This window comes from Globicephala melas, chromosome 6, assembly GCF_963455315.2.
Source record: "Globicephala melas chromosome 6, mGloMel1.2, whole genome shotgun sequence".
NCBI lineage: Eukaryota > Metazoa > Chordata > Mammalia > Artiodactyla > Delphinidae > Globicephala > Globicephala melas.
In genome coordinates, this window is record NC_083319.1 from 36049711 (window position 1) to 36074586 (window position 24876).

The following is a 24876-nucleotide window of genomic DNA, read 5'->3' on the forward strand; positions in this document are numbered from 1 at the left end:
TTTCCTGGACAGAATAATCCATTATTTTGTTACCAACACCCATTTTCCAGGTCTCTCATGGCTAAGCTCCTCTCTCCTTGGGTCCTAGGTATTATGAGACGGGGAGCATCAAGCCTGGGGTAATTGGAGGATCCAAACCAAAGGTTGCCACACCCAAAGTGGTGGAAAAAATCGCTGAGTATAAACGCCAAAATCCCACCATGTTTGCCTGGGAGATCAGGGACCGGCTGCTGGCGGAACGGGTGTGTGACAATGACACGGTGCCCAGCGTCAGTTCCATCAACAGGTGAGGGGCTGGTGCCTGTGGGAGGCTAGGGGTCTGGGTTGGGTGGGGATACTGGGGGCTCTGCATGTGCCTTTCCTGAAGATCCGGTCTCTCCTTTCACCAAGTCTCCATAAGGGTTATCAGACAGGAGGGATGCTAACGGGGCTGAATGGATCGCTCTATCACCCTGTCTTCTCTCCAAAGTGGGCAGGCGTCCTAAGCCCAGGGAGAGGAGGCTATGCCAACACTCTGGCTGCTGCAGATTCTTCTGAGCCCAGAGTCATTTCCATCACTCCCTTCACCACTTGCCTCCGCATGTGAAGCACCACACAGTGAATTGTCCTGTTAGGCCTTCACAAATGTCACTTCCTTGTGAGCCCATCCTCAAGGTTGGCACTGGCCCACCTCAGGGCTTCCCAGCCTCCAGTTTGCGCAGAGTTTGAGCTATTGAGTGTGGGGAACAGAGCCCGGACTTGCACTTGAGAGATTTTAGCTCCTGTGCCAGCTCTGCCACAAACTCAGTGTGACCTTGACAAAGCTATTCCTCTCTCTGAGAGCCCAGGACTTTGGTGGTGCTGATATGGGTCTGTGATTTCCAAGAGTGACATCCAGGATGCTAAGATGCTGTGGAGTTAGGGGGTTGCCCTCTCCCCAGTTGCCCCGAATCTCACCGGTGGGGAGAAAGATCCAGAGAAATACCATGAGTACCAGGCTGGGGATCTTCTTGGGAGCTCCTTCTTTTTTCCAGTCTGGTCCAGAGTGCATCCAACAGAGCTCTCAGAGCTTCAAAACTGAATTCCTGAAGGAAAGTTTTCTACCGTAGATGGTACTGTCTCAACTCCATTGAAACCCATAAAGTCAAGGATGAAGTTGTGAGATGACAGAAATGATTGATTGTTCTCTAAAACCCACAAAGAAAAAGGAAGCCAGCAGACTGAAAACCTGAACAGTTCCCATTTCTCCAAGGCCACGCCCTGCTCTTGTCAGTGCAGAGCCTGTCTGGGCATAGGGGATCCCTCACCCCCAGCAACTGAGGTGATCAGACCAGCTCCCCTTCTGGTCCTGACATTGTTCCTTCTGTGATGACTCAAATGCACAGAATCACTGTGTGATTTTCCGTGTTGGTGTTTGGAGTCCTGCTATTTCATAAAACATTAGCCTGTTTTTTGTTTCTTCTCTCAGCAAACCTTTACTTTGGCTCTGACATCCTTCAAGGTGCTACGAAGAGAGAGGGGAATCAGGCATATGGTCTCTTAGTCTCCGTTCTAGAGGGGCTTCTTGTCCAGGGAGGGACTCTGGCCTTCACTGAGAAGTCTGGACAGCCCACCATAGGTACAGAATTGCTGGAGAGGTAGCAATTATTGTGGTGGGTTTGAGGGGCATCACTCCTGTTCTTTTCTTGCTTATGGATGGCTTCATGTGCTTTCTGAGTCCCCTACTTCCAGCTCTTTGAAAGATTTCCATGACACAAAGCAACGTGACTTTTCTGCCTACCTGTGTCTCCAAAAGCCCTAACATGGAGTGAGGACTGCTCTGCTGAGATCAGTGAAGGAGTAGTCAGCCTGCTCTGCAGAGGAGCCTCTAGCAAACTGGTGGTCAGGCTCTGGAGGCCCCGAGATTTTTCAATCTAGGTTACACGTGTGGTTTGAAAGATACCTCAGGTTGCCCGTGGGGGTCACAAACCTTAATGCCAATATGGGGTCAGACAGATGATGCAACAAGGGAAGTGGCCCAGGCATAAGGCAACAGGGGAAGGTCGGTCTGTGGCAAACTAGGAACACAAGCTCTACTGAAGGGGCAGTTGCCTCTCGGCTGTAGCTGAAAGCTGCCAGGAACGTGGGCCTGGTGGCAGCCAGATATTTTTTCCGTTCTTACAGAGGAGCCAGAAACTAGGACTTGTGTGTGCATGTATTTGTACGTTTGTGTATATGAAATCTCTATATCTTTAAACAGTGACAACTAATGTCAGTGAGAAAATGCCTTTGCGGGACAAGCATAAATCACTTTCAGGGCCCCAACTTCTATCTTCTGTCATACAAGGAGAAAAACTGTTTTGTGATGAAGTTATTTTAATGTACTTTAGAAAAATAGAACTAGCACTTGAAACCAGTGAGTGTGAACTTTATGAACTATCCCCCTCATTTATGGTAAAGAACTAATATTGCTTTATAAAATAAGTCTAAGTCAAAAAGTAAGTGATTTGAAAGAAACGTGTGAAGCAAATATAGCACAGTGATTACAGATGTGGTGAAGGCTATGAAGGGGGTACTTGAAAGAGTGTCCAGGGAAATCATGGCTCAACTGATGCTTTGTGCCCAGAGTTGTGCTGTGTGGAGGGTCAGACTGCTAGTTGCTGGGGCCATGGCTAGCCTCAGGGGCCTCCTGGGTGTCCCAGGCCATAACGGTGGCCCGGTGGCTCCACCGGCTGTACCTCTAAGGTGTTGCCACATCTGTGGTCTCCTACAGCCCTCAAAGCTTAACTCTCTCCTGTGACAGGTATAGAAACTAAGGCCCAGATGGGGAGTGCACAGGAACAATGATTTTGAGCTAGAGGTGGGAGTAGAGCCCAGGTTCCCCGATGGTAAGAGAAGGGATGTTTCTTTCCACCACTCTCCAGTAGGACTCTGGCAGGACAGAACTGAAGATCTGTGAGGAGAGACAAGGAAGGGCAAACAGCCATCCCTACTGCATCCCCATTCCATTCCTGAGCCTCACAGCCTGTATGTTTTTCTGCCTGTCTGCAGGCTTCCTCTGTGATCTATAGCCCTTTCCTGTGCTCCTCTCTGGGGCTCCTCCCGGGAGCAGTCTCTGGTTCCTCACCACATTCTTCAGTGAGAGCTCTTTGGTGTCTTTAGCAACAGACTGCGCAGTGCAAATAAACTAAGTGTGGAACAGTCTTGAGTTGCTGCATCCACCCCCCAACCCCGCACCCACAAAGCCTGAGCCATCCCAGCGCACAGTTTTATTTTCCATATAAAGATCCCACTGCATTCAAACAGATGCAGCTTCTAAATGACTGTCTTGCAAATGTTGCGTAAGAGGGTCCATAGCTCCCTCTCCCAGCCCCTGCTTCCCCGGGAGGCAACGTCTCACTATTCCAATACTTCAGACATCTAGGGAGGGAAGGGTGTCTGGATCTATAGCTACTCTGGTGGCCACAGGGCCCTCTCCACCTTCCCCCCCAGAAGTGTGTGCCTTCCTGCTGCCTTCTGGGGATCCTGCCTGGGAAACCATGACTGACATGGGGTGAAGCAACACTGAACCAGTTCTGCTAGGCTTGTGGGAGATTCCCTGGGACACAAAGCATCATGTTTATGTGGCTTCTTAAGGACAAATACATGCTGGGGTGTTGCACAACCTGCATGAAGGTTCTTGGAATCCAGCCAGCCTGAGACAGTTGGAGGTGACTGTCTTAGAGCTGACGCCAACACCGGGTGGAACGGAGTCTTCCTTCTTCGTCTGTTCCAGTCCCGAGGCTCTACACCAGGGGCCGAGTGACATTCCCAGCTTAGAGTGCCAGCTCTATTTAGTACCAACCAGTGGTTGTCCTGTGAGGATGCGGGGCCAGTATTCTGGGTGTTCTGATTTTTCAAGAGAAGCTAGAAATCCACGTCTTTATGTAAACGCTACCAACTTACCAATACTGGCAACTAATTCAAATGAAAATAAATATACTGTGCAGGCCAAACAAAACTTGTCCAGGGATGGATGTGGCCTGGGGATGACCATTTGTAAACCCTGCTCTTCATCCTGACTTGGGCAACAAGCCTTCTGGGCTCGTTCATCCCTTCCCTCTTTGTTCTCTGCATCAGCGCAGGTGTGAGTGTCACCTGTGGATTCTCTCCCAGCTTGGCCTAGTTGGTCTCTTGGTTTCTGGATTCTTAACACAGCTGATGGCCCAGGATTCTTACTGTATTATGGCAGTTTGATCAGTGAGGTAGACGTGGGTAGTTCTTTCAGTCTTATAGCCCCATTTCTTTTCCTAAGGCCCCACGGTTTTCTCTTTCAGTGGAATTTTGTATATGGTGTAGGGGAGGTGGTGGCTGGGGTGCGGGTGAGAAGACCTAGCCTTTCAAAGCAGCGGGGGTGATGTTGAAAAGGGATCCTTACAAATACCTGTAATGTCTAACGTTCCTCGGACTTTGAATCTTCGGACTCTAGATGGATTTTGAATCCAAATGGGCTTTATGCCTCATACAGGCAGTATTTAGCAGAGGGACTGCTTCCTTTGAATGTGGCTCAAAGAAAAGTGCTCGGGCATGGGAGCTGACTTGCTGTGGGACCTTGGGCAGGTCATCTGAGCACTCTGGGCTTTAGTTTCCTCATTTATAGGAATTCTTTGACTGCTGAGCTTCCTTCTCCATTGGACCATCTAGGATGATCCTATGGCATCCAAGGTCGTGCTAATGCTCAGCAAAGTAAAGGTTGCACCTCTTAGCGCTGACTGTCAATTAGCTCTGAATGTCTCTGGTTTAGAACTGGTCCAGAGCATGGCTCTTATTGTGATGAGTCCTGATGTTAATTTTTTAATTTTTAATTTTTTTAGAATTGTTATGATTCAATTATAGTCTTGTTCTTCCCACTCCCATTTCTTCTCAATGGAAAATGATGCTCTTTGTTCTTTGCTTGGCAGCTGCTACAAGCAGATGGGCAAAATTTCTATCTCTGGGGATGGGTTTGGAGGGTTCCCTAAGATTCAAGTCTTCCTTATAAAGGAAAGCCCCACTACAGCCTTAAAATAGGGTATGGGGTTGGCTACCTTCCCCTCCCCAGCTCCCAGGGGGATCCCATGTGTTTTTAAGGCGTTTGTGGAAAATATGAATCTTTAAAGGTTGAAGCTAGTCATTAATCTTTTTGAAGATAACAGTGAAAATAACAACAGCTAACATTTATCGAGAATTTACTATGCAGCAGCCACTGTTCTACGTACTTAATTAATTTAATCCTTGTAATAACCCTATGAGGCGGGAATGATTCTTAGCTTCATTTTGCAGATGAAGAAATTGAGGTACAGAGGGGTAAGTAATTCACCCAACATTATACAGCTGGCAAATTGCAAAACTGGGATTCAAACGCTAGAAGTCCGGATCCAGAGCCTGTTCACGCCGCTGCAGCTGCCTGTCAATGCTTTATAAAAATTGATAATGTTTTACCAATGACTTATAAATATTTTTAAAGAAAAATAAGGAAAACATAATTTTCTTTGCTTACGTAGAAAGTTAATGGCAAGACAATGCTTTGAAAAGTTAGGACTTTATACGGGACTTCAACAGGAAATAGTTACAATCTATTAATATTTTACCATATGTTTGTATGTACATAAACCATAATATAGACAAACTATATTTAAATCTGGCATATCCGTATATTCACACATCTAGCTATATCTCTGTAGACACACATACATGTATACAGAGAAGGTGACCCACACAAAAATCCAAAATTAGGTCAGATGCTAGCTTAATTCCAGGTAGTCAAAAAGACTGCCTCAATCCCAGGTCTTTTTTAATACGCTCCATGTTTTCTTAGTCAAAATAAATTATTTGAATATTGGAGAAAACAAATAAATGCTCAGTATATTTGGGGCAGCACATATGCTGACTCATCAGAAAATGGCAAAAGGCCCTATGCTGAGCTCAAGTGGCCATGGCTCCAGAGGGCCTGTGGCTAGGCTGTGGTGTGAACAGAAACATCCATTCCAGGCTATCAGCTGAGGATACTGAGCACCCTCGGTGCCCAGCACTGAGCTGTGAGATCACAGAGGTCAGGGGCCCCGGCCCAATGAAGTTCAGGAGACACTTCTGTTCTCCGTTTCCCTGTGCACAAGCAGTGCAGCTTGAAAAGAGCTTCCAGAAAGAATGGTCTGAAATGTGAAAAAGCTCCTTATATAATGCTGAGGGAAAAGAGCAGGACAGAAAACTGTATACACGGTTTAATCCTGATTTTGTTAAGAAGAAATGGATATTTCCAAATATGCACAGGAATGCTACCATAAAGGAAATATACCAAAATGTGTTTTTAGATGTCTTCTTTATACCTGTTGTCCAAATAGTCTACAATGAACACAAAGTACTTTCATAATTAGGAAAAACTCTAATAAATGTTATTTTAAAAGGTCATAGTTGGGGCTTCCCTGGTGGCGCAGTGGTTGAGAGTCAGCCTACCGATGCAGGGGACACGGGATCGTGCCCCAGTCCGGGAAGATCCCACATGCCGCGAAGTGGCTGGGCCCGTGAGCCATGGCTGCTGGGCCTGCGCGTCCGGAGAAGGTCATAGTTGGAGACTGGAATAGAACTTTTCCAAAGAAATTGCACATTTTATTACCACCTATCCTTCTCCCAAGTGCCAGGGAAGGAACTTTCTTGCAGGCCCAAAAGGGACTTTTGGTCTGGCCCTGGTCAGCTGCTGTACGATGCATCGGGCTTGAGGTCTCATGGAGGCCTCACATGTTGTCCCAGCTGGAAAGTTACAAACTAAGCTTCTCAGAGCCCAAGTTTCTGCAGAAGGACATCAGAGCTGCCAGGTAGCAAGGGGAAGGCACTGCTGCTATTATCCTTTATATACAATGGACTTTTCCATAAGATTTTTTTTTTTTCCAAAAAGGATTTGATTACTTAAAGTAAGCAAAGATTGGTCTGTTCCAACTCCCTCATTGTACCAAGGCCTTCAATGGAATGGACTTGCCCAGGGTCACAATCCAGTTCATATTAGAACTGAAGCAAGGTCTCTGGAAAGACAGTCCAGGACAGCCCTGGGTCCCAGCCCCATAGAGCCTTCCACTGTTTTGTATAATTCAGGCTTCCTCTTAGCAAAGCCAAGCCAGGCCAGGCCTCTTCTGGCAGCACTTTAACCCTTTCTAGTTTTGTAGCAACATTCACATCCCTCCCCCTACCCCCTTGATAATTTCTGATGGGCAGGGATGTTATTTTTCCTGTGGCTCTCTAAGGCAGAGAAACCAGAGTGTGAGAGCTGCCAGGGGACAGGGAGGTCACCTGGTTCAGTGCCTTCACTCCACAGATGGGAGGTTGAGGTCCAGGAAAGGGATGGAACTTTCTAACCCACTCAGTGAGTTCCTTATGGAGCTGAAGCTGCTCCAAGAATGGGATGCCTCTTTGTAATATTAACGCATCAATCTCTTCCTACAGAAGAGGCACTTGAGGGCCAGAGAGGGGTGCAAGTTACCCAAAGACACCCAGGGAGGTAGGGGCTGAGTTGGAACTAATCTATAATTCTTCCAAACCCCCAACTCGGGACCTGGGTTCATAATCCGCCCCCACTTCTGCCCCAGCTTGGCCCACGACCCAGCTGGATATGGGTTTCTGGCATCGCTAGTTGAGATCTCTTCTCCTCCATCATGGTAAATAGCCATTTATTTTTTTTCCCAACTGTTCACAGGATCATCCGGACAAAAGTACAGCAGCCGCCCAACCAGCCGGTCCCAGCTTCCAGTCACAGCATAGGTAAGAAGAACTTTTAAAAAAAATTTAAAAATCTAATGGGCTCCAAATACTCTAAAGAACTTTTAATCATTCTTATGGACAGATAATTCTGCATAAAACACTTCGGCACACGTACTAATGCGCCTTCTTTGTCATTCTCCAAGGGCTGAACCTGGTAAATGAATTTTATAAATACTGCTAAAAGGTTTTGAATTTTACTGATTATTATGATAAATAGCTTTCACCATGAGACAGAAAATTGAAATCTAAGCCAAAAAAAAAAAAATCCACTAATGGGGGTCTATAGAATGTCAGATAATTAAAGTAATAAATCAAGAAAGGGATACTTATTCATAACATTTTCTGCATCATTAGTCAGTAAGTAGTTTTGAATGTGTTTTTTTCTTCTATCAACCAGCCCTTCTACAATTCTTTGTGCACTTGCAGTCTTGAGTGAAGATGTGGCAAAACTTCCCAAACTTTCTTTCTCTCTCTCTCTTGCTTCGATCTCATGTGCTCCGTGAACTGTCAAGGGCTGCCAGTGGGGTTTCTGACACTCATGGGTGAAGTCTGAGAGTGACCATGACTCGTAAGGAGAAGAGTCATATTTCCTACTACCCAGGAGTTCAGAAGTTTCCCTTGCCTTCCCTTCCCTGCAAAGATCGTGAGATGAAAGTGACCTGTGTCTACACAAGGTGTATGATTTCTCCACTTTGGATAAAGGAAACACCTCTGGTTAGTTGGGGGAAAGCTTATTTTACTATAAGAAAGCGGGCCACCATTCAGCAAGCCTCTGACGGTTCTGGCTGCCACAGGCCCTGTCAATTCCACTTAATCACACCTTAATTACACAAAGATTGTGTACCCTTTGTTGCTCCTTCTTTGACTGAAAACTTGAACTCCCCATGGTGATGGGGGACAGGCAGAGGCCTGGCTTATAGTTCCAGCTTTGTCATTAAGTCAACCAGTGAACTGTGTTAAGCCCCTTCACCTCTGTGAGCCTCAGTTTCCCCATTTGTGGAGCAAGGGGCACAAACCCAGTGCTCTCTGAGGTCTCTGATTCTTCACGGTTGCTTCTTTGAATAAAGGTAAGACAGAATTCTTCCCTTCCATAAAATAATTCTTCATTTAGTAATCCATCCAAAAAGCGTTTGCTAAGCCCCTGCTATGCAGCCCGTGGTGGTGGAGACTAATGTTATAAGGAAGGTAGGACAAAATCCCCCTTCTCAAGGGCTTCTCGGTCTAATGGGGGAAAATAACAAGGAGAAGTCTGCAAAACACTGAGATTAGGCTCAAGAAGAAAGTACAGGGTGCTGTGGGAGCAGAAGGGAGGGAAAGATCAGCTTTGTTGAGCTGGAGTGGAGAGGGTTAAGGAGAGCTTTCTGGGGAAGTGTTTGTGGCTGGGATTTCATTTGCAGCTTTATTTCAGGTCACATAGCAAAGGAATATCAAACTTAGGGTAACTGATAATATTCTTTCAATTGGGTAAGAGGAATAACTACATTTGACAGTCAGCAGAATGCCTTATCTCAGAAATGTGTATAAAATCCATATCTTATTTGTGTACAGCCCCTTATAATTTATTAACTTACTGAGGAGTAAGGAAATGGAAGCTCTAGAGAGATGAAATAACTAGCCCAAGGTCACATGGCCAGTAAGAGGCGGAGCCAGAATTGAAACCTGAGTCTTTTGAGCCGGGTGATTACAAAATGTTGAAACACATGTCATCGGCTCTGTCAGCAACGTGGTGAGCCGTGGTTATACGTGGTGGTTGTTTAAAGTACCGAATGACTGGTGAGATTCTTTCTTCCTCTGTTCTTTGCACCTTAACACAGAAAAGGTTGTGAGATTTGCATAAATCTATTTTGAGGAGCTTCATCTGGTGAAGGAAAAGAGAAGTTAACGATTTCTACTTCTGTGTCTCCTAAGGAAGATCTAAAATCAAACTCAAATATGAGAAGAAAGGCACTGCTCCCTTTAGGTCTGTAGGAGCAAGAGCTGGATGTGCTCCAAGGAAAGCAACAAACAGCTTCTCAACCAATCACCACCATTTCTAGTAATTTCCTACACTTTAGAGTCAAAAGCAGCTCCACCTGCCTCCAGCTAGTTATAGCCGAAGGAAATGTGTCTGAGATTGGTCTGTAGGTTTTAATGAACCAAGGAAGAATTCCCACAGCCCAGAAATGGAAATTCAGCTGCACAGCTTGAGAGGACCCTGATGACCGACAGGTCTCCCCCTTGGATTCTGGGGCCAGGAGTTAATGTGAAACTTGCACAAACCTCCCCTCCCCCATTCTTATTTTTAGGAACTTAGATACCTGGTCTCAGTCACAATAAGTCACCAACCCACATTTCTGGGCAGAAGAAATCTAGACTTTAAGTCAGTAGAACCAAGGCTGAGCCCTGGTGCTACGGCTTGTTAGCTAGATGACTTTGAGCCAATCACTTTGCTGTGTGGAGGCTCAGTTTCCTCACCTGATGAATGCGGATGAATAATAGCACTCTTGGTTATTGCAAACATCAAATGAAAAGCACTTTATGAATGTGAAGCATATTATTGTTTTTCATTATTCATTAGTGAGGAGCAGATTACTATAGGGGTTGACTTTAGTTCTTGGGTTCCAGTCACCACTCTGCATCTTATTAGCTGTGTGACTTTGGGCAAGTCACTTACCTTCTCTGAGCCTTGGTTCCCTTACCTCTCCAGTGACCTAACTTATAAGTTTGTTCTCAGAATTAAATGAGATGATGCCTGAATGCCTGGCACAGAGTAAGTTCTCAGAAAAAATTATCATTATTATAAATCAATATATATATAACATATAGTATATTAATATTATAAAATTAATATAAAATATTAAAATCCAGGTAAAGTGGAAGGAGAAAAGACAGCGAGGAACTATAAAAAGACAGATAGTCTGCATTTGGTGCTTTGCTGGCTCTGTGTATGAGTGTGCAGATATTTATGTCTGCGTGGATGGATGGATTTGTAAGTAGGGAGTGAGCCTGACTGACGAGTAGGTCGTTTCTAGCACTGGCTGGTGGTGGGCCCCAGCTCCCCCGTTTCTCTGCTCCATCCGCCTGCTTCCTGCATCCTTGGACAGGCTGGGGTTTGAACTGGTGCCCGTGGTCCCTTCTGTAGTGTCAGTTCTCTTCGGGGCTGCTCTAATGGCCCAGGTTTGGCCGCTGCCCTGTGGCGAGTGTCCTCAGCACACACCTGCCCTGCCCTGCTCTCTCTCAGTCTCACCAGCCCCCTGTAGGGGGCGTGTCTTCGTATTGGCCCGAAGGCGGGGGCCGACCTTCCTCCTCCGCGGCACCGCCCCCCAGCCTCCCGCCGGGCCCTGACCGCCTTCTCCCTCTGTGCAGTGTCCACCGGCTCCGTGACGCAGGTGTCCTCGGTGAGCACGGACTCAGCCGGCTCCTCCTACTCTATCAGCGGCATCCTGGGCATCACGTCCCCCAGCGCCGACACCAACAAGCGCAAGAGAGACGAAGGTAGGAGACGCCGGCGCTGCCCGTCGGGGATGGGCCTGGTCGGATCTGTGGGATCTCTTTCCAGGCCTTCAGTCAGGGGCGGAAGCACAGACGCCCTCCGAGCACCCTTTACCTGCAGAGCGCTGGCGGCGTCTGGCCCAGCTCAGTCCCGTCCTGACCACGGGGAAGGGGCTGAGCCCTCCGGGAGAGGAAGAGGGCCCCGGCTGGGACTGGACTTCTCGCTGGCCTCCTCCCATCTTCACCCCTTTGGTGGGAAAGCCGGGCCTGGCAGAGTCCTTGGGGCCTGTGCTTTGCGGCCTCTTAGAAGCCCTTGCGTTTGCAGATGTGATGCCCAGAGGGCAGGGTGTGGAGGGTATGAGCACAGCAGCAGTGTCCCCCTTTTGGGGGGAGGCCTAGGGGAGAGGGAGGGGCTGGGCAAAGTGAGAGGGGCACACATGAGGTGGCAGGGTCAGCGGGTGGGCTCTCCGAGGGTCTGAGCACACCTCTTTCAGAAGGCCTTCAGTGCGGTGATGGGGGGGCCGTTGAGGAAGTGAATAATCTTCTCCTCTCTGTCCTTGGGCCTGGAAGGAGGGAGTGCAGGGGGCCTCCCTGGGATTAAATAGATGACAATCTTCCCTGTTGGTTTTTCTCAACCCTCGGTGTGCCGCCTGGGCCTCGGGAGCTGGCCGCCTCTGTCCTGGACATGGGCCCACCTTAACCTGGGTCTCCTTTCCCTGGATAGGCTGCCAGCGGGCTGACATTAATGGGTTTGAGAGGAGAAATGACCCCTGGGAGTCTGTAAAACCTTTGTCAGGAAAGGAAAAAACAAACAAACAAACAAAAACGGGCTATAGTCTAGGGGCTGAGAGCAGGGTGACAGAAATCTTGATTCAATTATTCTGTTCCTCAGCACAATTCCCTTTCTCAGCTCCCTGTAAAGGATGTATGTTCTCACGAGCACATGCCTAAGTACTTAAGACCTGTAACTAGAAAATTGAGTCGGCCCAGCGGTGGATTGGCCTGTGGTGTGTGGGCTCCAGGCCATGCAGGAGCTGGGCCCGTGGCCTATGTTTGGAGCTGTGGAGTACACGGGGGATGAGTCACGGCTTCTGGAACCTGCCTCACCTCTCCGCCCCCTCACCCCCCAACACTCGGAGCAGATGTGGGAAGTCTTTGACTCAGGGTTGCTGTACTGGGTACTGCAGGAGACAGTGGGCCTACCATCTCTGTTGGTTTATGGGGTTGATGGTGTCATCTTTTCTCCCCTTGTCACCTGGACTCTCAGCAGATGTGCCCAAGCTGGGGCCCACTGTGTTTGATCATGTGGAGGGGCGGGTATGTGAGGCTCCCTCAGAGGTTGAGGGATACAGGCAGAGAGTTTTGAAGAGAGAAAAACATTGACTTTGATGTTTACCGTGAAACACACAGGTCCTGAAATGGGGGGACTGTGTCACTGTGTTTGTTGAGTGCTCTGTTGGCTTTTGGCCTCTGATCAGTGGTCACTATTTAGCCTCTCAAGCTGCTTGAGAAGGTGTAAGAGTGGTCAGGATGTGAGTGTTGTTCATCTAGACTGCTCTGTGCTGGGCAGATCCTTCCTGGAGGCTGTGGCTTATTTGTGGTATTGATCTTTAAGAGGGACAGTGACAAATTAGGATGTGTCCAGGTGGGTATAACCCGGATGGAGAGGTATTTGGAGAATACCTCAAGGCTCTAGGGATGTTTTGGTACCAAGAAGAGGAGAATGAGAAGGACTGGATTGTTGCCTTCAAATATTTGGAAGGCTGACATGGAAGGCAAGAGGAATGAGACTTTGCTGTGTGGCCTCAAAGGCCAGTGTGTGGCAGATGCAGAATAGATTTCAGCTCAGAGTAAAAAATAACTTCGTAAATATGCAAGTGGTCTACGGCCAAAGGGGGCTGCCTCAGGAGGTAGTGAGTGCCTTGTCACTAGAGGTATGTTAGTAGAGCCTAGGTGGCCATTTGCTGGGCTGCTGTATAAGACTATCAAGAATCAGATGCAGAATTGGATGATCTTTGAGATCCTTTCAGTTTTGGAATTTACGATTGAGCCCTGATCCCCAGAAAGACTTGGGAGGTGATCCAGTCTGTGGTCTGGATTTGATGGTCCTGAAAGCTTACAGGATTGGGAAGATTGAGAGACTCAAGCAAAAAGCAGAGCCCCTGCCTGCCCCCCGCCCTGCATCACTGAGAGTGAATATGGCTGGGCAGAGAGGTGGGCAGAAGTGCCCTTGCTCACATCAGCAAACTACCTGGGAGCAGTACAGTGTGGTGCTCCCTACTGCCCTTTCCCATCCTCCCTCTATAGCTCCCTGCATCCTTGCATTGGCTTCAGGAGGAGTTGAAGAGGCAGAGATTGCCACCCCCTTTTTATAGGGGAGGAAACCAAGGCCCCAGGGAGTTCCATGATGTTGGCAAAGCCACAGGGCCGGTATGGCCAGGTGGTGGAGTGGGGTGGGAAGGAGTGGAGAGAGCCCCTGAGGCCTCAGCTCCCTGGCATTGTCCAGCCACCTGCTGCTCCTCAGCCCCTCCAGAGAGATGCTTTGGAGGTGGAGCAGCCTGGGGCTGGGCAGAGCCTGGAGGGTTTCAAGCAGAAGGGCGTGGTCAGCAGGCTGGATGCTGCCAAGAGTGTGGTGAGAAAGTAAGAACCAGCCACTGGGGAAACACAGGGGAAATGCTGGTGCGCTGGATTCCGGCCCGTTGAGGCTGCAGACCATGGCACCATTTTCCTCAGGAACCGTCAGCAGCCTGAGGCAAGGGCCATGGGGCAAGAGAGGCAGTAGAGGGCCAAGAGGAAGATGGCTGAGGGTCCCCATCCCCATTTTTCAGATGAGGTGACTGATGTTCAGCAGGGTGGAGTTGCTTGCTCAGCTCTGGTTCACAGTCATCTTCCACTTGGACTTGGGTTTTACCCTGTGGGCATGGGCTCAGGGCAGGGGTGGGTGGTGGGAGAGTTCCGTCACAGAGGACCTGCCCTCTAGACCTTGCAGGCCGGTGGGCAAGATGGGCAACCCGAAGTCCCTCTGATGGGCAGTGTGTGGGGTGATGCTGTGCTGGGAGGATGACACCAGAGAGGGAGGGCAGGGCGGGCCAGGGAAGGGCTGACATTGACCAAAAGGATCTGGTAAGGGCTCTTATAGGAAGTGGCACTTTATAAAGGGAAAAATATTTTATACGGCTTGTTTTTAAACTTAAATGAATTAAAATCTAATAAAATGAAAATTTTAGTTCCTCAGTTGCACTAGGCACATTTCAAGGGCTCAGTAGCCACATGTGCCCAGTGGCTACTGTATTGGATAACATGGCTTGAATACAAATGCTTGGCACATAGTGGGTGCTCAATAAATGCTTCTCCGTAGAATGGGTCGGTCACGTGCCTGTAGAGGGTTCACAATTAGTGAGGATAATGGTGGTGGGGAGAGTCTCTAGTCTCCTCAACTAGAAGTGTTCCTCTTGGTAATTTTGCCTTCCGTGGAAAGCTCTATTTGAGTAAAGAGTTCTGTAGCAAAAACAAACAAGTTAGAACACTGTTAGACCAGTGGATTGCCAAGGGCCCTTGTAATCTAGAAATTCTAGGATTCTCCTTGGGACATGTGCCTCCAATACCAGCCTTGGGGATGTGGCCACTGTGTCCAAATCTCAGATGAACGGTTCTGCGGCTGAGGCAGCAGATAAGGTCCGTGCGGCCTCTGAGGGCAGAGCTGGGGCTGGTTAAAGGAAGCTACAGGGAGGAAGATCATGGCTCAGTGCAAGGAACAGCTTTCAGACAACACCCAGGCTGGGCCAAGGTTAGAAGCATTAGCTTAGAAAGGTAGTGAGCTCCCTGTCATTGGAGGTATGAGCAGGGGTGAGGGGCAGAAGAGTCAAAGAAGGCATTTTGGTTTAGACTCCACGACTTTTTTAAAAGTAAATTTATTTATTTATTTTTGGCTGTGTTGGGTTTTCATTGCGGCGCGCGGGCTTTCTCTAGTTGCGGTGAGTGGGGGCTACTCTTCCTTGCGGTGCGCTGGTTTCTCACTGCGGTAGCTTCTGTTGTGGAGCACAGGCTCTAGGCACGTGGGCTTCAGTAGTTGCAGCACGCGGGCTCAGTAGTTGTGGCTCGCGGGCTCTAGAGCACAGGCTCAGTAGTCGTGTTGCATGGGCTTAGTTGCTCCACGGCATGTGGGATCCCAGTCCAGGGCTCGAAGCCGTGTCCCCTGCATTGGCAGGTGGATTCTTAACCAGTGCACCACCTGGACTCCATGCTTTTTAGGCCTGTTACAATCTGGGGGACAAGTGCTTCTGTGACTGCTTGGCATCTGGAAGTGGTTCTGCCTAGTTGTTTTCCCTCCTGCTGCTTGACTCTGAGTCCGCCATCACGTGGGCTTGACTGGGCGGGGCCGCATCGCCTGTGTTTCTACCCTCAGCCTGGCCCCTTGGCACAGGGCCTGGTGCCCAGAGGGCTCAGGAGGCTTGTGGATGGTGAGAGTCAGGCTGGGGTGCTGCCCAGGCATGAGAGGCAGCTTCGTCTCTTGATTGGACTGTCCTGTGAGGGTCTGTGGAGAAAGCTGTGGCATGGGCCTACAGTATCCTGCGGGGCTAGGGGGACAGAGCCCGGGCAGTGCCTCCCTCCCCGGAAGGCCCAGAGGAGGTCGTGGCGGGGCTGGACTTGGCGGAGCAGGCAGAACTGTGAATAGCGACCATGGGTGAAAGGGCAGCCCCAGGCCCTCTGTTCCTTTTTGGGCCTTTGATCTCTGGTGGGGCCTCCTTCCGCCGTCTCCAGGGCCCCCATTCAGGTCCCCTTGACCTCCCCCTCCCTTCATCCCCCCAGTTTGAAAGGCCCTCAACACACCGAGGTCAGCCGAGTGCGAATGCCTTTCACTAGCTCAGAAGGCTGGCCAATCCAGCACCAGTGTGGAAGCTTCTTTGGGGGCAGTGGAGGGCACACTGCAGGTGGAATTTCTGGGCACTGGACTGCCCTCTGCCTGCAGAGGGCACAGGAAGGGGCCTGTCCTTTTCAAAAGATGCCAAGTCCAACAAGACCCTCATGGGGAAGTTTGGGGGGCATTTAGCGGGGGCTCCTGTCATGACTATGTCTATCCCTCTTTCTGGAGGTGCCTGTCTCCTCTCTGTCTTTGTGTCTCTCCCTGTGTCTTTTGTTTGGGGGTACATCTCATCCAGCGCCCTCTGCCTCTGTTTATGTCCTGTTTATCGAGACTTCCTCTGTGTCTGCTTCTGTCTGCTGTTCCAGCTTTCACTCTTTCTTTTTCTCATATTCACTCTCTTCTCTTTCTCTCTCTCTCATGTGCACTGCCCCACTCTCTCTCTTTTCTTGTATTGGCTCTTGCTCTCTCTCTTACTAGCTCCGCCCTCCCCTTCTCCCAGGCTGGGAGCCTCAGCTCAGCCCTGCGGACCTCCATGGGAGGCATTTTGGGGAGGGAAGGGGTTTCAGAAGTTCACAGACCATGCAGGGCCCCAGGGACCCTCTGACCTTGGGCAGGCCCTGGCCTTCCTCTCCTAGGACCCTCTTCTTTTACTGACACTCAGACTCTGTCTGTTGCTCCCGGACTCAGGACCGAAGGCACTGGAGCAGGAGATGCAGAGACTGCTCTCAGATTTCCCAGCAGGGACTGGGGTGTGTGGAAAAGCTCAGGATTCCTGAGTCAGGGGGGAGTTGTAGGCACCCTTGCGGCACCACCATTCCAGAGATCAGTGATCTCTGGAGACCCCCAAATAAGGTGAGGTGTTGAGGCAAGGACCCAGGCTCACAGGCCAGGGACCAGCTGGTTTGAGGACTCTGAGTGGTGAAATCTTTGGCAAGTTACTCAGTCTCTCGGAGTCTGCATTTTGCCATCGGAAAGTAGAGGGGGCACAAGTTTTGTGCGTTATTGTGAGGATAAAATGAAGTCGTTTTGGCAAAGGGTTTAGCTCCAGGGCCTGGTGGTCCTAAGTATTTAATAAATGGCCCCTGAAGGAGACCGGGGCTTGAGCGTGTGAGGCCGGTCCAGGCTGAGGGCTAGCAGGCTCCCGCTGCAGCTCTGTTTGGCAGCTGAAACTGGCTGATCCTCCCCTGCCCCCCTCCCTGACTTCCTGTTTGTAACAGTCAGCCTCTCTGGGCGCCAAGGCTGAACAACAGCGCCCCCAGGTGGCAGCTTCAAAGGGAAGGGCCCCTGGCTTTCCTTTGCTTCCTTTTCCTTCAGGACCTTCACTTCAACCCCTTGATGGAAGGATAAAAGGGTTAAGCCTCAGTTTTCCGTGAAGTGACATCTTGGGTACACAAGGTGGTGGAGACCTCCAGGATGGAGGACAGAAGGCAGAATACTTGGACCTGGGAGGGCTGGGCCTCTAGGGGTTTGGGGTCACCAACTTGGTTTTCACCAGCCCTTGTCAGAGCTGGAAGGGCCTTGCAGAGCATCTGGGATGTGTCACCTAGTCATTATTCAGATGGGAAAACAGGCTTGGAGAAAAGAAGGGGTCTGACCAGTAAAAATGACATTTCACATGGTAAAAACCCAGAAAACCTAGAGGGACAGACAGACTCCTCAGAACATCCTTGATATCCTACTGCCATTTGACAGGCCAAATCTTAGTTTCTTACCTCCCCTCCTTTCCTCCATTCTCCTCGGCCCATCTGCTGCCCCCACTGTTGAAAGCTATGAGCAACCCTGACCTGACCCCATCAGCCTATCACCCCTGGGCCTCAACTCTTGACAATGAGCCCTGACCTTCCCTCCCTGGCCTCCCGTTCCTCTTCCCCATCCCTTCTGTGCTTCCGGCCCCCGCATAGTCTCTGAGCTCTCCTGTCTCTGGGCCATTATCCAGGCAAAGCCCTCCACCTGGAATGCTGTCCTTGAGGCTGGTCTGTTGACCTGGCCTGGTTTCCAGAGCCAGTCCACTCCCTGGGGGATTTTCAGTGTTGAGCCGTTGGTCCCTCCTGACTGGCTGGGGCCCTTGGCTTCATCCCGGGCCAGCATGGAGCTTTGGAGACCAGACAGACTCTGCAGAGAGAAGGAAATGACCACCACTTTGTCTTGGTCTCTCCTGGGGCTTCAGCAGGGCAGGTCCCCTCCCTGCCCTCCACAAGGTGTCCCCTGAATGTACCCTCAGGCTGGACATGTAGGGGACCCTTCCCTGAGTGTTTTTTTTTGTCGGGGCAGGGGCCCGGACCAGCATGCTTGCTCAGAGGGCATCACTTTGAATCTGATTGCCAGCCTTCTCGTCATGCTTTACTTGGCTTGTCCTGTATTTAAAATGATTTTGAGTTAGTTACCAACATTTAAAAATAAGATTTCCTATCTGGATGTCTAGCCTTTCTTGGAAAAAAAAAAATCAGATCTTGTGACACTGGGCAGGCTTTCCTACACGGCAGCAATCGTCCGGGGCTGCTGGGCCTGTGATCCTCCGGGTGCTCTGTACTCACCTTGTTCACGGCGTTTGTGCTCTAATTTTCTCTACCTGAATGCCTTTGAGCTTCTGGAATCCTAGTATGGACTCTGAAGAACACGTCTGGTTGAGTCCAGCCTGTGGCAGCTAAAGCCTATGGGAGGCAGGGCCCTGATCGAGCTGGGTGGGGCTGTGTTTGTGTGTGTATGTGTGTGTGCATGTGCGCGCGTGCGCGTGCATGCGGTCAGGGAACTGGGCAGTCAGGCTCTCAGGCCGGAGGTAGGTGAGGGAGGGAAGGCAGTAGGGCAGGGCCAAGCAGCCCCACCCCTTGGCAGCCCAGAAGAACAGTGAGACGGGAGTCATTCAGTTCACACCTGCCAGATGGGTAGTCCAGGCACGGGGGCGCTTAGTGGCAGTGATGCTAGGGACCCATCTCCCAGCCTGGCTGGCCACTCTCCCGTCCTTCCGGTTTTGCAGTCATTGGCACCTCAGCCAGGCAGACAAGTGTCCGAGGCTTCCTCGGTAAAGCAGGGGACTTGAGGCCAGGTGGTCAATCAGAGGGGCTCCTTGGGCCTTTCCCTGGTGCCTAGGGTCTGTCCCTTGGGTGGGGGGTCAGGTTTCGGTTCCTCCTGGCCCCTAGGTCCCTGAGTTTCACTTTGATTCAGTGACTGAGGTGAGAGCCAACACCCCGCCCCCACCCCTGTTGTTTGCACACCTGCTTCACCCAGGCTTCCTCCACCCCTCCCCCACCAGCTTTTCCCACGGGACTGTGCACTGGTGTCCCAGAGAGCCCTGGGGGACGTAAAGAGCAGGGGCCACAGTGTGAGTCGGCTCTGGGGTCAACCAGAAGGAGAGCTGTGCGGTCTCATCCCTGGCAGACAGGCCCCCTGCCAGGGCTGTCTGGAGCTCAAGGTGGAGTGGACTTGGCTTTCTCCCCCACTCCGCATGCCCTGGTGCCCTGTGGGGCAGAGAATCCCATGGTCCTTTCTCTGTCTTTGGAATATGGTTAATCCTTGGCTGCAGAATCTGCAGTTCAGGACTTTGCAACACTCTGAGTACTAGAGGCTCATGAGGTGGGGAGGGAGCCCAGAGGAGGGAGCCTGGGGCTCTGGGTTCCAGTCCTCAGTCTGTGGCTGACTTGCTGGTGACCTTGGGGAAATCCCTTTCTCTCTCTGGGCCTCAGTTTCCTCATCTAAAACATGGGATCAAGGTTCTCTTTGGTACCAAGATTCTGATCTGCTCCTGGTCCCATCTCAAGTCCTCTTGGCATTATTTTAAACAAGTGGTTCTCAGACTTTCAGTCTTGCAACCCTTTTAAGCTCTTAAAAATGATCAAGGACCCCAAGGAGCTTTTGAATTTATGTGGGTTAATTAAAATGGACAAAATTTTAAAATATTTATTAATGTATTAAAAATAGCAGTAATAACATAAATAATGTGCTGTTTGAAATAAGAAAGGACAATATTTTCCAAGCCAAAACATTTAGAGTGACATTGCTTTATGAGTTTGCAAATCTCTTTAGTGTCTGGCTTAATAGAAGACAGCTGGGTTCTCATATCTGCTTCTGTATCCAATCTGTTGTGATATCACACATCTTAGAACCTCTGGAAAACGCCAGTGTATACTTGGAAAAGCATCAGAGTGGAGAAGGCCAAGAATAATTTTGTATTATTATGAAAATAGATTTGACCTCACAGACCCCTTGGAAAGGTCTTGGGGATCACTCAGGGGGTCCCTGGACTAGACTTTGAGGATCTCTGCTTCAGGCTGCTGCAGACTCTGAGCTTACTTATCACTCATACAGAGAGGGAGAGCAGTTAAGTGGTTTTCATTAAAAGAAAAGTGCCATCAGTTTCTCCTGTTCTTTTTTCCTGAAGGCAGTGGGAACCATGGCAGGCTTCTGAGCTGGGGAGGGAGTGACAAGACACGCTGGGCTTTGGAAATCGTCCTTTAGCAGATTAGGGTGTGCAGGGCTTCTGGGTCCTCTCCCAAGCTTGAACTTCCACAGAAAGGCACAGCTACGGAGGCTCCTTTTACTTCCAGTGGAATATCGTAGGGTTTGAGGTCTGATCTCCGTCCAGCAGGCTTCCTTTGGGGCCAACAACAGCTTCCTAGTGCTCCCTAAGAGCCCAGGGAGTGGGCGTTTGGGGACCCAGCCACCTCTCCCCATCCCAGCTCAGCTCTGTAGCTGTTCAGGGCAGGCCCGTGAGACCCCCACCCAGGGCATAGTTTTGGTGGGGAAAACCCCAGCAAATAATGTTGATTTGGAATGAAACAAAATAAAATGAAATAAAGAAGTAGGTTTGGTGTTTATCTTGACTCCTGGCCTTTGAGGAAAAGCAGGTGTGAAAGGCAATTGAAAAAAAGGGAGATTTTTGTTCTGATTCTACTGGGGCTTCTGAGTTTTTCCAGAATGCCAGTGGTTGGTCACGTGTGTGTGTGTGTGCGTGTGTGTGTGTGTGTAATTTCATTTTGAAATTTCCAGTTTTCATTTTCATTGGTACAAGTTTATCATTTGCATTAGTCCTTCCTTGGACTGATGGACTGAAATGGAGGAGAGGAAGAAAAAGAGAATTTCCTAAGGTCATTTAGAGGACTTGAAAGATGCTAGAGGAGATATGCTTGTAGTGAGATGAACTGAGCTATGAGAGGAAACAGAGAAAGGCATGGCCCCTAGAGAGACTAGAAAAGCGGACGGTAAAAAGCGACAAAGGGGTCAGACTCTTCCCAGCACCAGCCACCAGGTGGCACCATCGACCCAAGACAGCTTAGTTGCTGTCCAGGGTTAGGGACAAGAGGGGTGACAGGACAGTGTGTACTGACCATTTCCGAGCTTGGTATGCTTGTAACTCGGTGGGCGGCAGCAGTGCCCAGGTAGGCTGCCCATTTGCCTGAGTTTCACTTCTCTGCCAGCATTTAGTCACAGCAGTGGGAGACTGGGCCATTGCTGTTGGGGATCACTCCCGTCCTTCCTCACCTCCATGGTGCAGACGTCTTAATACAAACCTTTTTGGGAGTCAAGTTCTCGGTTCTAGTCTAAGCCTTTACTTGCTGGCTGTGTGACCTTGGGCAAGTCACTTCTCTCTGAGTCTTGTTTTCCTTGTGTTAAAATGTGGATATTTGAACAGATGACTTAAGGGATCTTTTGGGCTCTGACATTCTGTGGTCTGATGTGCCAGAGAGAGCACTGGAGTTGGAGTTAAATTCAGGATCTTTCTCCATTGGCTGTGTGACCTTGGGCAGCTCACTTCCCATCTGTGGGGATTGCAGTAACATCTCCCTCACAGTCTGTTATATGAAGTAGCAGGTTGGAAAATGCTTTGAAATCTCTTTTGGTGCTTAGGAGAGGGAGGGGTTGCTATTTATTTATTTTTCCAGGCAACTTAAGTTAGCCAGAAGCAGGTCTTCTATCATCCTCACAGCTCAGAAAGTTTGTGCCTCTGCCTGTGACCACAAATCAAAGCCTATGGTAGGTGTTTTCTCAAGGTCACTGCATCTCTGTCCTAACTATTTCATGAATCTGCTCCCTTTTTTTGGTCCCCACTGCTACTGCCTTAGTCCAAGCACCCTCTCTTCTCCTTTGGACTATTGCTGTAGCCTCCTAGTGTGTCCCCACCTCCAATGTCACTGACTTCTCCAAACAGTCCACCTTCCGTATAGCAGCCCTAGGGGCACTTCGGAAATACAGTTTGGATCGGTGACTCACCTGAAGGGTTTTCACCCTTCAAATCTGCCCATTGTTCTCAGAAAGCATCTAAACTTCTTAACAAGGTTGCTAGGCCTTCTGTGGTCAGACCCGTGCCCATCTCATGAGCCTCGTCCCTCCCCACCCTCCTCTTTTCATGCTCACCCCAGTCATACCAAACCTCATTCCATCCCTTGAGCACCACTTGTTCTTTCCTGCTGGCAGCCTAAGGGTTATATGCACGGGTTGTAGTCAGGCAACCAGGGTTCTGGTGCTGACTCCACCAATGCCTACTCGTGTAACTTTGGGCAAGTTATTTGACCTCAGTTTCCCTCTTTGTAAAACAAGGACACCCATTGTGCCTATGATTGGGTTGTTACGTGGGTTGAATGAGGTAATGCATGCGCAGTGCCCTGGAGGACCCCGATGCATGATATGTGCTCTATAAAGGATGCCTTTTATGGTAATGTGTTCCCACCGCCTGGAAACTGCCCCCCTTCTCCACCCTACCATTTACCCAGCTGACGTTCTACAACTTCAGGATCCAGCTCATGCCACTTCCTAAAAGTGGAGGCTTCCCCGAGGGTCCCTCCTAACTGTCAGCTCCCCTGGGCCCACCTGCAGCGCACAGAGCCTGCCTGTTGACAAAAGTATCACATTTGTCACTCATCTCTCTTCCCTGTGAGACTGGGAGCCCTGTGTGGGCGGGACTAGTGTCTGTAGTGGTCACCATTGTGGCCCTAGTGCCCAGCACAGGGCTGGTTCTTGGTAACAAATATGTACTGAATAGGGACTGGATGTCACAGAAGCCGGGAGCCCATCTGGTCCGTAGGTGCAGGCTGCTGAGTAGAACCCAGAGCCTTACACGTCAAAGGCTTCTTCCTTTCACTCCTCCCTGACTCCATCGTCTCCATCCTCCAGCGCTGCTGTCTGGCTCCCTAGAAGGGATTTCATGGCAACCATTCTAGAGGGGGAGGGAGCTCTCCCGTGGTCTAAACACACACACGCGCACGCACACACACACACACACACGTGCATAGCTCTGCATGCTGGTGCCTAGGGCCCTTGTTCTGCCTGCCTTACCTAAGCATATGCTCCAGGTGTATATAGATCACAGCCTCAAATGGGAACTGTGACTCTAATGGTTAGCATTTACTGAGTGTTTGCCATATGTATTTTAAACTATTAATGCATTTAATATCGCCACTGTACCAGGTGAAGCTCTTATCATCCCCATTTTATAGAGTTTCAGAGAGAGATCCAGGAAATTGCCCAAGGTCACACAGCTCCACCGTGGCACAGTTGGGACCAGCCCCTGGGCAGCTGGCTTCCAGAGTAGCCTTACCTGCCACCCTGGTCTGCCTCTCACAGAGTGTTGCACAGGATGGCATCAGTGGGAATGTCCTCAGCTCTCTCCAAAAGGGGGCTTTGAGCCCACCTTTTATTTCAGTTCTACCATCCCCGTCACCCTGCCAGGCTGAGCTCAGGGCGACCTTGGTGCAGAGCCCGCTTCCTCACTCAGGTACTCAGCCATTTCTGAGGCTTCCCCTGACACTGCTATGCATGCTTCCCTGTCACATCCTCCAGTTGGTCACCTTCAAGTGCAGTTGGCTGATCACATATGGACTTTACACCACAGCAGGGTAGCACAGTGGGTGGACTGGAGTTCGAGCCCAGCCCTGCCACTTACTACCTGTGCGAGCTTTGACAAGGGCCTGAACTTCTCTGAGCTTCAGTTTCCTCATCTGTCAAAAGGGGATAATAATTCCTGCAATTCCTGGTAATTAAAAAACGTTATCTATAGTATTTTGATCAGCTCTGGCACATGGCACATTTTAAGAATATTTAACTCATCAGAGCAGAGTTTCTACCCTGAATCCAAATTCCTCAAGAAGACCTTCTTAAGAACTTTCTAAATTCCCAGCTCTTTTGTTTTCTCTTTCTCTTGCAGGATCTTAGTTCCCCGACCAGGGATCGAACCTGGGCCACGGCAGTGAAAGTGCCGAGTCCTAACCACTGGACCGCCAGGGAATTCCCATCTTTCTCTCTTTTTTAAATGATTATTTTATTTATATTGCTAAGTCTAATGATAGGATTATTCGGGCTAGGGTCAGAAGAAAAAGATGTACACACCAGAATTTACACTGGCAGAATTTTAGCTCCGCTTTTTTTCAGAAACCAACAATTCAAGTTGTAGCTGAGGGCAGCTTGCAGAGGCAGGATGAGCCTGTCACAGGGTGGAGAGGCTGGGTTCCTGGCTCCAGTTCACCACTATCTTGCTGTGTGGTCTCAGTCAGGTCCCTACCCTCTGGGTCTTTGATTTGGATGCAATGAGCCCGGATCACCCTTCCATCCCCAGATTCTGCCCCGTCCCTCCTCCCTGCTGTTCCCCCTCCCTCCTCCATCTTCTCTGTCTTCGTTTCCTTTCTGTGTGAGACACAAACGCCATCCAGCACTTTTGAATGGGACTTTTGTTCTGCTAACATCTCTTTTCTGAAAAGAACGATTGGTCAGGTTTGTATCTTTTAAATGCTGGCACATTTCATCAGTTAAGAACCTGCATACCTCTCTCTCTCAAGACAGAGCTTTAAGGAGGCAGACAGAAGCAGCAAAGGGGGAGGTTTATGGCAGAC

General features: G+C 49.7%; 1 protein-coding gene across 1 annotated transcript in view; it reads left to right on the forward strand.

Annotated features, from left to right (window-relative positions):
• The first annotated feature begins 200 nt into the window (after nucleotides 1–200).
• The window catches only part of PAX5 (paired box 5), a 165816-nt gene continuing 141140 nt past the window's right edge, over nucleotides 201–24876 (forward strand). The window contains exons 1-3 of the mRNA XM_030884263.3: nucleotides 201–286; nucleotides 7661–7725; nucleotides 11071–11199. Of these exons, the coding sequence (XP_030740123.2) occupies nucleotides 201–286; nucleotides 7661–7725; nucleotides 11071–11199 (280 nt within the window). The remainder of the gene's footprint in view (nucleotides 287–7660; nucleotides 7726–11070; nucleotides 11200–24876) is intronic.